This window comes from Mchenga conophoros, linkage group LG23, assembly GCF_057382185.1.
Source record: "Mchenga conophoros isolate Kocher_MC1m ecotype Shallow Benthic linkage group LG23, M_conophoros_male_GT1.1, whole genome shotgun sequence".
NCBI classification, from domain to species: domain Eukaryota; kingdom Metazoa; phylum Chordata; class Actinopteri; order Cichliformes; family Cichlidae; genus Mchenga; species Mchenga conophoros.
The window spans coordinates 37,550,247-37,563,951 of record NC_140547.1 but is presented as its reverse complement, the minus strand read 5'-3'; the positions used below and the strand labels follow the sequence as shown (position 1 = coordinate 37,563,951).

The 13,705-nt window shown below is 42.1% G+C and overlaps 1 protein-coding gene across 1 annotated transcript; it reads left to right on the top strand.

Annotated features, from left to right (window-relative positions):
- The first annotated feature begins 708 nt into the window (after positions 1-708).
- Positions 709-4,802, top strand: LOC146547766 (uncharacterized). The gene is made up of 2 exons (XM_085265003.1): positions 709-1,574; positions 4,718-4,802. Exons 1-2 carry the CDS (start codon positions 709-711, stop codon positions 4,800-4,802), a joined length of 951 nt encoding a protein of 316 aa, XP_085121129.1.
- Positions 4,803-13,705: the final 8,903 nt, after the last annotated feature.

Here is a 13,705-nt window from a genome sequence, read left to right as displayed (position 1 = left end):
GACTGGCCCTTGATGCTGGCTACACTGTATGTCATGGTCCTGGGCCATGTGGGCCCAGTATTCTTAGTTCCTTGTATTTTTGTATTTTGTTCCTTGCTTAGGCCATGTTTTCTGAGTTGCCCTGTTGTGTTGTTCCCTAAGTGTTTTCCATTCATGGCTTTTACCCCCTGTGTGCCCCTCTGTGTATCTGTGAGCCCTCGTCTCTCCTTATGTTTTATTCCATGTTTCCCCAGCCCGTTATGTCTGTGTTTTCCCCGTGCTCTCTCTCCTCCTGTCTGAACCTCTGTGCACTTCCTGTTTACTTTGTGACTCTCACGCCTGTACATGTCATGTTCAGTTCACCCTGCCCTGTCTCGTTATGATTATCAGTGTCACCTGTGTTCCCCGTGTGTTCCCACTTTCCTCGTTAACCCTCTGTGTATTTCTGTCTGCGTCTCCCTCTGTTCGGCGTCGCGTTCTCCCTCATGCTGTGTGTGATTCCCCTGTGTTCCTTGGTGAGCTTTATGTTAGTTTTTCCCAGTTTAGTTTTGTATTGTTTCTCGTGGCCAGCAATAAAGCTGTGTTTTTTGAGTTCATCCCCGTGTGTGTGAGTTTTGCGATTGGGTCCTCATCCTGCCTGCCACACAGCAAATCATGACAGAAGAACGCGACCACGATATGGACCCAGCAGTTCACAACCCCTCCGCGGACCTCCAGGACGACGCGACCATGTCGGACTCAGCGGACATTTCAGAGGAGGTAGGGGAGGAGCTGAACCGGCTCTGCCGCATTATGGATCGCATCATCGGATGCGCGGATCCAAGTGTGGTTTCCACAGGATTGGCGGCCGTGGACGCCGTTTTGTTGCGGGAGCCACGGTTGCGACAGCTCCCCCACCTCGTCGAGGCGTTTGACTCCCTGGGCCCCCTTAAGGAGGAGCTTCGTGCCCGTGCGCTGGCCCAGAGGGTCCTGAATGCCGCCTCAGCACCCACACCTCCGTCCCGTGAACGGGTGTCATCGCCGCTGTCTCATGAGCCAGTAGCGGTCAGAGTTGGAACGGTGAGGCTCGCCACTGACACACCTTCCGCCCGCACCCCGCCGGCTTCCGCGTCTTCACCGCGGTCTGGCCGCACGGCGTGGCGCACGGAGACAACGGAAGCCATAGACTTTGGCGAGGAAGAGCGGCAGCAGGTGTTACGGGCTTATCGGGAGGACGAGCTCCGGTGGAAACCCTGGCTCATCCCGGAGGAGGACCTCTCACCTGCTGCACAGCCTACCAGCCGCTCGCCGTCTCCGATCCGCTTAGGCTATTTTTCGCCTGCCTCATTTCTGGCAAGGATGGGGGCGGACGACGGGGAACTCACCACTACGTCACCCTCTGTGTTGGCGCCATCAGCGCCCATCGCGCCAGCTTCCTCTGCTCGAAGGAGGCGGCGCGCCCGCCGCCATAAACCGGACAATGCTAAAACCACAAAACATGAAGTGGACGGCGGGTTCATTTTTGATAGAGCCATTTTTGTCGACCCTGAGCCTGCCATTTCTCGGACAGTTTTTTCTGAGCCTGCTCCTTTTCCTGCTCGTGTTTCTCCTCCCAGGTCAGTTCAGTTAGCTCCCTCGCAGCCGCCCTCAGTTCAGTTAGCTCCCTCGCAGCCGCCCTCAGTTCAGTTAGCTCCCTCGCAGCCGCCCTCAGTTCAGTTAGCTCCCTCGCAGCCACCCTCAGTTCAGTTAGCTCCCTCGCAGCCACCCTCAGTTCAGTCTCCAGTGTCACCCCCAGTTCAGTCTCCAGTAGCTCCGGTGCCGCCTGTAGCGCAGGCCCCAGTAGCTCCGGTGCCGCCTGTAGCGCAGGCCCCAGTAGCTCCTGTAGCCCAGTCCCCGGTAGCAGTATGGTCCGCTGGTCAGCTTAACATTCAGCCAGGGGTCCCAAATCGCCCTGGCTCTGCATCAGCTCCTGCTGGGAGCTCGGATGAGCTCATCCAGGACTCCGCGGCTCCCACGCCGCCATCTACCTCATCCGCTGGAGGGTCCGAGGGGCCCGTTCAGCCTCCTGTCTCCGCTGGAGGGTCCGAGGGGCCCGTTCAGCCTCCTGTCTCCGCTGGAGGGTCCGAGGGGCCCGTTCAGCCACCAGCTGCTCCACCGGCAGCCTCGTCCACGTCTGCTGCAGCTCCAGCCTGTGCTTCGTCTGCTGCAGCTCCAGCCTGTGCTTCGTCTGCTGCAGCTCCAGCCTGTGCTTCAGCCTCGTCTGGTCCGGCCTCATCAGAGTCTTCAGCCTCGTCTGGTCCGGCCTCATCAGAGTCTTCAGCCCCGTCTGGTCCGGCCTCATCAGAGTCTTCAGCCCCGTCTGGTCCGGCCTCATCAGAGTCTTCAGCCTCGTCTGGTCCTGTGTCCACCGGGCCTCAGCCAGTGCGCCTGACACTGATGCGCCGCCGCTGCCTTCCGCGCGGCCGGCCTCCTGAACTGCTCCGTCGTCTCCTTCGCCGCCGCCGCTGCCTTCCGCGCGGCCGGCCTCCGGACCAGCTCTGTCACCTGTGCCACCCGCCTGGTCGGCCCCCCGACCGTGTGACCCATGAACTCTTGTGCCTGTGGGCTCTGGGTCGGCCCCCTGAACTTTATTTGGACTATGGTCATGTGCTCCTGTGTTTTCTGTTGTTTGTTTTGTTTCCCGTTCTGGTCCCTCCGTCCTGATCCCCCGCCTCCCGCCCTGGGTGGGTTGTTTTCTGTTTTGTTTTGTTTCTCGGGTTTGGGCTGTCGGGAGCCAGCCCTTTAGGGGGGGGTGATGTCATGGTCCTGGGCCATGTGGGCCCAGTATTCTTAGTTCCTTGTATTTTTGTATTTTGTTCCTTGCTTAGGCCATGTTTTCTGAGTTGCCCTGTTGTGTTGTTCCCTAAGTGTTTTCCATTCATGGCTTTTACCCCCTGTGTGCCCCTCTGTATATCTGTGAGCCCTCGTCTCTCCTTATGTTTTATTCCATGTTTCCCCTGCCCATTATGTCTAAGTTCTCCCCGTGCTCTCTCTTCCCCCTGTGTGCCCTCTATGTATCTATGAGCCCTCGTCTCCCTTCGTGGTTGTTTCATGTTTCCCCAGCCCGTTATGTCTGTGTTTTCCCCGTGCTCTCTCTCCTCCTGTCTGAACCTCTGTGCACTTCCTGTTTACTTTGTGACTCTCACGCCTGTACATGTCATGTTCAGTTCACCCCGCCCTGTCTCGTTATGATTATCAGTGTCACCTGTGTTCCCCGTGTGTTCCCACTTTCCTCGTTAACCCTCTGTGTATTTCTGTCTGCGTCTCCCTCTGTTCGGCGTCGCGTTCTCCCTCATGCTGTGTGTGATTCCCCTGTGTTCCTTGGTGAGCTTTATGTTAGTTTTTCCCAGTTTAGTTTTGTATTGTTTCTCGTGGCCAGCAATAAAGCTGTGTTTTTTGAGTTCATCCCCGTGTGTGTGAGTTTTGCGATTGGGTCCTCATCCTGCCTGCCACACAGCAAATCATGACACTGTAAACCCGAATGTTCAAAGTAATAGATTAAATAGTGTATACTCAAAGTCTTTAAAAAGTTCTGTTAACTTAAATATGTCAAGTTCGTGTAACATGTTCTTCTTTTTGAGTAAATGAAACTAATAATATTTGATTGAATTGAACTATTTCTATATTAAGTAAGCATCACTTAAAATCATAACTTAAGCACAACGTAACACAGTTAAGTTAGGACATATAAGAATGGTAAAGTCCTGTTATTTTTGTTGTTTCAAGTAGGTAGGATTTAATAATAAACTTAATTTATGTAGCACATGCTAAAATACAATAAAATCTCAAAGTGTTTCACCAAATAAGTAAAATCAAATTGTCTTAAATGCATTAGTGGAAGACAAAATGTATTTATTTTAATATTCATTGTTTTATCAATGTATCCTACATATATATTTTTAATTTTTTCCGTAAGTATTGAGCAGCTGCAGGAATCAACTTTTATTCCGAGTTAATCTCTGATTCACCCTCCGAAGCGGAAGGCGGCGCTAATGAGCATTAATACGAAACACAGAAGAAGTAAAGGTATATGGGCGGGAACAGCACCAAAGAGGCAACACCGACGACAGGAGAAAGTTGGACCTAACGGCAGCAACTAGCATCACTGGACTTACAGTAAGTTTTCAATGTTGATATTAGTTTATTGTTAAAATACGAATATTTAGTTGTATTTTGGGTGCATCTCGAAAAGAATAGCAGAAATGTCGGGTCCGTGTTTTTTATGTGCTTTGCTGCTCTCCCCGAAGGAAACTTTGCACTTGCAGAGCTAGCATTAAGTTGTTGTAATGAGGGTCGCAGGCTGTTTAAAAAGTTAGATACTACTTATTCTAGAGGTAGCGCCCGGTCGCCTAGTATGAAACAAAGTGTTTTAATCTCTCTAAATTTTTAAACCCCCTCTCATGACTCAGAATACTTGGGTCCAAACAAGCCCGTTGTCCCTGCAGTTACACAGCGGAGATACCTGTCTGCAGTGAGAGTGCTTTCAAGCCGTTTTCTTGTTAGAAACACTATATTTTAAACTATATGTGCAGGGTTAGGGTTGTGAAGGAGTGAAGGAGCTCTTGGACCTCTGGCCTGCTCTAAAAATGGAGTCTGAGGTAATATGGATCAGCTCTCTTTAAATTGAAAATTGTAATTCATACTCATGTGGCAGCTTTTTGCTGCTTTATAAAGGTGTGCGAGATTCTTCAAATTGAACTGTATTGTCCTTCTGCTGTAGTTGTATGCAGAGTTTCAGCGGATTACAAATCAGAACCTGCCCAATACATTCTACGCTGAACTTGACCGCCATCTTCCTCGACTGATGACCTTATTCAGACAGAAGGTATCAAAAACTGGGAAGACAGTAGATGCCCTGGCTGAAATTCTAAGAATTCACAATGAACAGGTAATAATAGATTGTTACACATTTCATAGGTTGAACTATTGGAACATTGGACAGGTTCAATGATTTAAATGAGCTTTTTGAATTTTGCTATTACTCCACTTTGTGTTTGCTATTTTTCTGACTGTATTAAAGATGTGAACAGGTTATTTGTGGACATATGTTCTGATTTGACTGTTGTTGTTGCTGTTCAGTAAACTCACCAGTATATACAATTCTGTTTTTATCTGGCAATAGGTAATCGATGATATCCACACCAAGCGCACTACCGTTCTCCACGCCCTTCCTGTCTACCTGCGTGAGGATGTCTCTGGATTTTTCAGAACCTGCACTGTGAGTATCCTTAAGTATCTAACAGATACTACTGTGTATATAAACAGTGCATCAAAGTACAAACATGTATTTTGATGCACTGTTTGGACTTACCTTTGTTTAGTCTACCCATACAGTTTCCATGTATGGTCTTTTCTGTCTCCTCACTACGAATGAACTGAATTGGTGTTTTGTTGAAAGTGATAAGATGTTTAGTAAAACATTTTCCTGTGTATTTCCTTTAGCTTAGTTTCAGTCTATCTCACACCACTTGATTCTCTGGTGAATTAGCTGATTTATGTGTGCAGAACATGGATCTTCTGTTTTTCACCTCTTACAGTGAGACTCAGGTCTCCCTTGTAAAAAAGGTACTGGATCTCAATGGGAGTTGGTAAAATGAGAAATTATATGTCGTCTGTTGTATTTCTTGGGTTAGATTGTGATTAGTATCTCTTTTTCATTAATTCAGGACGAATCTGATGAGTTGGAGCTTGATGGTGTTGAAGTGGCCCTCTTCACTGTCATCAGTGACCATGACACGACAAGTCCAGTTCACTACCAACCTGTGAAAATCTCTGTCGTCATTGAAAGTGATGCCGTGGTCAGTCTCCCCAGATTTGGTGAAGCCTTCCTGGTAATGTTTGGACTGATCTATGCACTTTACCTCAGCTACCCCAAAGCCCTGACCAACACTTTAGAATTTACTCAAAAGATTTTACTTGGTCTAGAAAGTGGTAAACTGTCACCCAGGTTACAGACCTTCAAGAATGACTTGGTTATGTAGGAACTCATCTGAAAGGAGGACGCAGGGTGAAGCATTATAAAAGGCTAGTTCAAAGTTCTCTCCTTTTATCTAAATAATGCCTCAAAACGTTATTGCATTACTCTACAGGTGTTAAGCCAATAGGTCCAAACTATACAACGTGCCTTTGTTCTCATTAACATAATGCAAAGCAACACTAATGTTTTGTATGTTTTAATGTTTTTCATAATACTATTTCTAAAACATTGTGGGCTGCGCAAGATGACCTAAATTTCACTGTTTGATACTAGTTAATGTAAAACAAATAGCATTGTAATTCACTCAAATTGCTGCCCTGTTGCCTTATTCAGATATTAGCCAGAGAGCCAAAAACACATTTTGATATTATTTCTTATTATTTGGCATTATTTTTCATTACTCTGACAGTTTTCCTGACTAAACAATTTTTGGTCTACTTATTTTAATTTATAAATGTTTTTGTTAATTATTTTTAATTTATTTAATTTTTTTTCTTAAAAAATGTATTCAATTTCAACATAGTGCTAAAAGGGAGCAGGCAAGATACTGTTCAATGGCAGATGTTTATGACTTTTGCATATTAAGTTACCGCTACTCAGTGTAATTGAGGCAATCAATTACCTAAAAAATTTTAAGTTTTGTGTCACATGTTTTTAAGTATCAAGTAGTCAACATATTTGACTAACATGTACTTAAAATAATGACAACACAAACTAATAAACATTTGAGTTTTGTTAACATAAAAATGTTGTGGTTGTGTACTTATTTTTTATAAGTTCTGTGAACTTATTCCTTTGAATTTGTAAACTTAAAACTTTAAGTCATATTAACTGCAAATATTTGAATTGACCGTTCTCAAAAGATACAAGTACCATGTAATCCAAACTTTTATGTTCTGGAAAAATTTGATTTTTGAGTTGATCAACTCAAAAAAATTGAGGCAATCGATTGCCTCAATTTTTTTGAGTTCTGGTAACTTATTTGGGTTTACAGTGTAGTAGAATTCATATTTTGTGAATCTGCTGGGGTAAAATGCAAAAATTCATCTACACCTCTCACTGCCTCACATGCTTATTTTTGATTTGAAAATTGAGGAATTTCTGGCCAACTTCCAAACTTGTTTCAGACATTGCAAAGACCTTATTTAAAATGAGTGCTTATATAATCTACACCAATGTCAGCATCCAAAGCCACAGCTGTGGGCTTCTTCTCCATTCTTAGTTTTCTACCAGTCTAGTCTGCTGCCAAAACATATCTTTTATAGGTAATAGTGGTTATGTGGTGTTCTTTGTCTGCAACGCTGCAATCCCATGCTAAAGCAAATTTTTAAAAATGTAGAAGTGGCTTTCTTCTTGATATTATTGTTATACTCTTGTATTCTAAGACTCTTCGGACAGTGAGTTTTCATAGAAAATAACTTGTGCATTTTTTTCCCCAATATGACAGAATTAAACATCCAGAGGTCCTCTTTATAAATATACTATTGTGTATCTTTGTAGACCAGTCTGACTCAGTATTGAACGCTATTACAATGATGTTTGCTATTCACACAAAAAAGGTGGAACCTTGAGAGGTGAAGAAGAGGACAAGACTAGTTTTTCTTTTCTGCTATAGAGAAATGTAAAAGTTGTTAAGAGAAAGTGGGATGTCATATTTAATTGGGTCCTTTTTAATTAGATTTTGCAAGTATTTCCTGGACTCAATGAAAATCATTATTATTAAGAGAACCCACCCGTAATTATATAATTGCCTGCTTCTCTTGATTATTTTTTAACTTATTTGCTTCATTGTGGAAGTCTGTGGATGTACGTCATTGTTAAGTGATTAGTGAGCAAAAAGTGACGGATTCACAAAAGATGAACCAAGCACACAACACAAAGGCAGGTTGTAAAGAAAAAAAGCCAGCTGAATCCACACTGAGGTACGCACATTCCACACAATTTCCCAAATCTTTCCTTCTGACAAAAAAAAAAAAATGAAATCAAATTTATATTGGATTGCATTTGCATGATTTTTGCTTAATTTACAAAAACAATATGTTGACATCATAAATTAAAACACACAATGAAACAGTATGGGCCAGAGCATCCATCCAAAGAAGAGCTTTGAATGTCCTTCAAGAAGCCTATTATTATTCCTAAAGACTGTTTGAGGAAAAAATGACAAGAAAGCTACCTAAGAGAGTTCAGACTGTGCTGAAGAATAAAGGTCATCATACCAAATATTGATTTTTGAGCGTGTTACAAATGTACAAACTCTTTTTTCCCATTACTGTAATTCTATTTATGTTTGCTTGTAACCTCCCAGACTAGAGTGTGAGTGATCTTTGTTGGGTCTTCAGCTTCCGTTATTTGTACACAATCTGTGTGACTGGATGAGTGAAGTTCTGTGACCTTTAAAGATTGTTTTGCACACCAAGGGTCTTCCTTTTTGTCTTTTTGTTTTTTCTTTTCTTCATCTTTTTTCTCTATGTATAGAACTTTTGTGAAAATCAGATGTCACTGTAAGTCACATTTACATAGAAAATATATAGAACAATTTCTGATTACAGAAAAAAAAAAAACTACACCAAGACAAGGATACATATCTCTTCATATCAGAAGCTCTCAAGACTTTAGCTCTTTGTTAGTTTTGAGAATATTAAAATGATACAATGAAAGAACATCAAATAATTCACAATGAATTTAAAAGAAAAAAAAAGACCTTTTTATTATTAATGTTATTATTATTATTATTTATTTTTTTAAGTTAACTTAAATGAATGTTTTGGCATGTAAGGCGACAAGCTGCTGTGTTCAGTGGGTGGGCCAGCATTGTTTATTCATGATAAATGTGTATTACATGCATGACTGACTCTAAACCGATTAAACATGAGTAGAAAATGGTCGTCGGTCCCAACAGTCAGGCAGTGCCAGTGAAAATCAGGCTGAAGTCCTGAAATGTTAGACCAAGCATTTCTTGAGTTGTTTTGATATTAAAACTAATTTTTGCATGACTACTATTTGTTGCCCATGTCTGTGTTACATTAATAGTTATCTCCCACAGGATGAAAGCTACCTGTTCCAGCTGCAGAGGATCTGGTGGTGTGGTGTGAAGGGCTACTCTTACAAATTAGTATCTGTTCATCTTCCCTAGACATGGCGGGTGCACTGTGGGGTGGGAGAGTGACTTTAGCCAACAGTTCATCCTCCCTCCCTCCTTGTTCTTTCACACAATCCATCACACACACACATAGGAGCGCACAAACATTCTGACATTTGTGATTACAGTGATTACCCAGCGTAGAAATGAAGTCATATTTTTGTTTCCAAATAACAGATTGTCAAAGCAGCAAATTAATCTGCTCCCACCAGCGATGTGAAATAGACATATTATTTTCAAATTTCAATTTATTTTCTTGTGACGGCTGCTGTCTTGTGGGGCTGCCACTCACACCATTGTTTCAGGGTTTTTTTTTCTTCCCTGCTTCTCGATATTGTTAGCAATCAGACAGTGAGAAGTTGCCTCAGTTTGTCAGAAGAGGGTTATTTTCCATAGCTGCCTCTGTTAGAGAATGTAGGTAAATCACATTTATATGAACATGAGCTGTGTGCTTACTGAATTTACATAATTGGCGCTAAATCAGCGAGACCTACCTTATGCATCCTTCTGTTCTGCATGTTCAGGTTGCTGAAGAATCAGGGAGAGCTTAGTTTTTCAAATCTAGGTTGTCTAGGGGGGGAGTTTTAATACCAATATGCAAATCACACTTAATTTTACTATTATGTTTAATTTCAGCTCTAGAGCTTTAGTCTTGGACTCTACCAGAGCTTTCCATAATTTCCAGGTCAAACTAATACACATATGTGTTAAACTCAGATGCTCAGGTCATCCGTTATTTGAAACAAGCCATGTTACCTCTGTTTCCCGTCCTTTTGAACTTTCTTTGACTGGTTGAGTGGGTGGGGCTTTTGTGCTCATAGTCACAGCTGTCCACTTGATATGAACATATTAAACACTTCTGTTCTCTTTGACATCACACAGAGCAAAGGTGTAGAAAAAATAGAAACAAAGCATTTAGAATATAAAGCTACAGTGAAGAAGAAGACCCAAATACAAGACACTGTGAGGCCGAGTAAAATCTGAAGTACATTAACTAGTGAGCAAGTTTGAGTCAGTAAGAGAACCAACAGGGACAGACAAATACATGAGCATATCAGTACCAGTTTTGGGCCATTGCTAAAAAAAAAAAAAAAAAAGCAATGTATTGCACATTGTTTCATAATAACCAGTCAACAATATCAACTGTCAGCTACAGTGCTACACACCAATATTGTAAAATCTTTATTTTAGTGTTTATAAATGAACACAAAGCAAAGATGAAAACCATCTCAAAGAGACTTTCAAGCGATCGCCGCAGTGATTCTGCTTTAGAAACATGAACAGGCAGAAACATAGGCTACTCATCACTGCCTTTATTACCTTTTGAATTTCAGACTCTGGCTACTGGGCTGGTATTGGCATACACTCAGCTTTAACATCACTCTGGATTCTTGGCTAACTCTGCAGATGTTTGCAACGAGCGTTTTAGTTTGCACTTTGCAATTGTGCTCTTGTCCTTTTGTGGAAAAAAAAAATACAAGTATACATGCAAACAGAAATAACCAGATGGGAAAAACAAGAATAGAAGGTATGCTAAGAACTGATGACAGCTTGAATACAAAAAGAACAAGACAACTTGATAAATGGGATTTGATAGCCAGGGTGTATACTGTGATTATTTCCACATATGCTGACCTCATTATTTGAAACTGTGGCCATATTTAATACATAGATTTCATATAAAAGACTGATGTCACCACTTCAGTGTAGCCCATGGGTTAGCTTAGCATCACTAAGCTTGCAACTTATGTGCCAAATGGTAAAGCATACACTGCTTTATGCGCTCCTTGATCATTGTAACAGGGAATAATAATTTACAAAATCTAACTATATCTCATTGTAGTTAATAAGACTTAGAACTAGCAGCTGAGAAAAAGAAGCTTTATGTAGACTGAAAGTGATCCACAATGACATGATGACAAGAAAACATAGAAAGTGAATGACGTTCAGCAATTTCAAGCGACTACAGGCGAGATAATTGTGACACAAAGTGGGCGGGACGTGAAGTGCAGAGTGATTGAAGCAAGTACCTGTGAAAATGACGGAAACTGTTAATTGATATATGATCTGGTAGTAACTACATTAGAGGGTTACCTAGGCAACCAGAGCCTGGAATGTCTGTGAGGTATCAGCCGTCGGCTTCAAAGTCACTCTGGACTCTCTGATCACTTCAGCTATGGTGTCCCTGATGCTCTGCACAGCCAGTAACCTGCCTGGTCTCCATACATCCTGCCCATTATCCCATCCTCAATGCAATGATTAAATTCAAATTCAAATTTTATTTGTCACGTACACAGTCATACACAGTACGATATGTAGTGAAATGCTTGGACAACTGCTCGTGACCTAAAGAAAACAAAAAAGGAAAAGGCTATGAATAAGATAGGAAATAAATATGAAAAATTAAAAAGGGTAAATTTAACTAGGAAGGAATAAAATATAAATTAAGGTTAAAAATGAAATAACTGTACAACACAAATTAGAATGAAGGGTAAATTGGGTAAACTGGGAAAGAATAAGATAAAATATATTAATTAAAGTTGAAAATAAAATAACTGTACAACAAAATACACAATATAGAACTATATAAGAATGTATGAAGAAATATAAATAAATATATACACAATAACAGCAGCTGTACAAGTATTAACTGGAAATGAAGAATATAATGTCCAGTGTTGTGCAATCCACATTATGTCTTGTGTAGTGCAAATATGCTTAAAGTGATTTAAGTGATGAAGTGAAAACAATGTCCAGAATGTCCAGTGTGTGTGTAAGAACTATATGTGTGGGTCAGTACTGTGTGGTGGTGTGATTGAGAGACCGTATCGCCTGCGGGAAGAAGCTCCTCCTCAGTCTCTCTGTGTTGGTCTTCAGGGAGCGGAATCGCTTTCCTGACCTCAACAGAGAGAACAGTCTGTTGTTGGGATGGCTGAGGTCCTTCACGATCTTCCTGGCCTTGGTCCAGCACCGCCTGCTGTAGATTGAGCGCAGGTCAGGGAGCTCGGAGCGGATGGTGCGCTCAGCTGATCGCACAACCCTCTGTAGAGCTCGTCTGTCCTGCATGGTGCTGTTCCCGAACCAGGTTAAGATGTTTCCCGTCAGGATGCTCTCTATGGTGCACGAGTAAAAGTTCCTGAGCACCTTGGAGGGCAGTTGGAAGTCTCTCAAGCGTCTGAGGTGGTAGAGACGCTGACGGGCCTTTTTCACCACGGTGTTGATGTGACAGGTCCTGCGTGATGTGAACTCCGAGGTATTTGAAGCTGTCCATTCTCTCCACTGGGCACTCATTGATGACGGGGGTCTGGTAGTTCCTCTCCTGCTTAGTGCTGAAGTCCACTATCAGCTCCTTTGTCTTACTGACGTTTAGAAGGAGGTTGTTGATTAGTCAGCTTTTATTCAAATACAGTCCAATACATATTTATTAATCACATCTAGTTAACTCAGGCTCATGTTATAGCAGCCATCGTCAAAATATGTGCCGACCTAACAATGTTGTTAGGTCAGTATTTTACAATGATTTCCATAGGAGTCGAAATCACTCTATCGGCGCATCTAGACAGTGGTGGTAGCAATTTTCTTTTTTTTCTTGTTTTTTTCCTCTATGAATTCACTCTAAGATACATAAACCCATTTTAGGAAAGTAATGAATGTTTTACTTAGACAGAGTTAAATGATTCTTAAAATACAAAGGAAGTTTTGTTGTTAAAGCCATTAGGACCTTTTTTTTTTTTTTAACTGAGGTCACATATCAAGGGAGCCAGAGGGCAATGTTGTCAAAGCCATCTATGAAAAAAATTCAAGCTGCCCTCTTCTGGACACTAAATAATACAGTTTAGCAAATTCCTTCTCTTCTACCACACACTAGTCATATGTATATAGAAGCTATACATATACAGCCCCTATTATATAAGTATAAAATGGCCTGTATTTATATAGCACTTTTCTAGTCCCTAAGGACCCCAAAGCACTTTACATATCCAGTCATCCACCCATTCACACACAGGTGATTGTAGCCACAGCCACCCTCGGGCGCACTGACAGAGGCGAGGCCACCGGGCCCTCTGACCACCACCAGTAGGCAACGGGTGAAGTGTCTTGCCCAAGGACACAACAACTGAGACTGTCCAAGCCGGGGCTCGAACCGGCAACCTTCTGATTAGAAGGCGACCTCCAAACTCTTGAGCCACGAGTTGGGAACATAGATACACTGAAAACAACTTAGAGTGTTTTGGCTTAAAAGTTCAGCATGATACTGAAAGGGAAGCAAATAAAATTTTGTTATATTATTATTATTATTATTATTGGTCAAATTCAAGAATCAAGAATTAAATTAGTGATAACAGATCAAGAACATGTTTTTTATATTGATTAATTGTTTTATGTACCAAACTAACTCCTCTGGAGGGCTCCATCATCACTGTCAAATTAATGATTAAAAGGGATCTACGCTCATTACAGTCTGAGGCGTTTCTCTGTCAGCCAAGGCTCTGTCACAGAGAAGCAATAAAAGAACTGTGAAACCGGTGACAGTTACCAAAGCAAAACAATTTATCTCTGTCTTGGATGCAACAGAGAGCAAACAATTG

What these genes read in the sequence shown, in the direction of transcription:
- LOC146547766 (XM_085265003.1), top strand. Translation starts at nt 709, where the DNA reads ATGTCGGACTCAGCGGACATTTCAGAGGAGGTAGGGGAGGAGCTGAAC. An exon ending in GCTCGTGTTTCTCCTCCCAG is followed by an intron (nt 1,575 to 4,717) that starts GTCAGTTCAGTT and finishes CTTCTGCTGTAG; the next exon opens with TTGTATGCAGAGTTTCAGCG.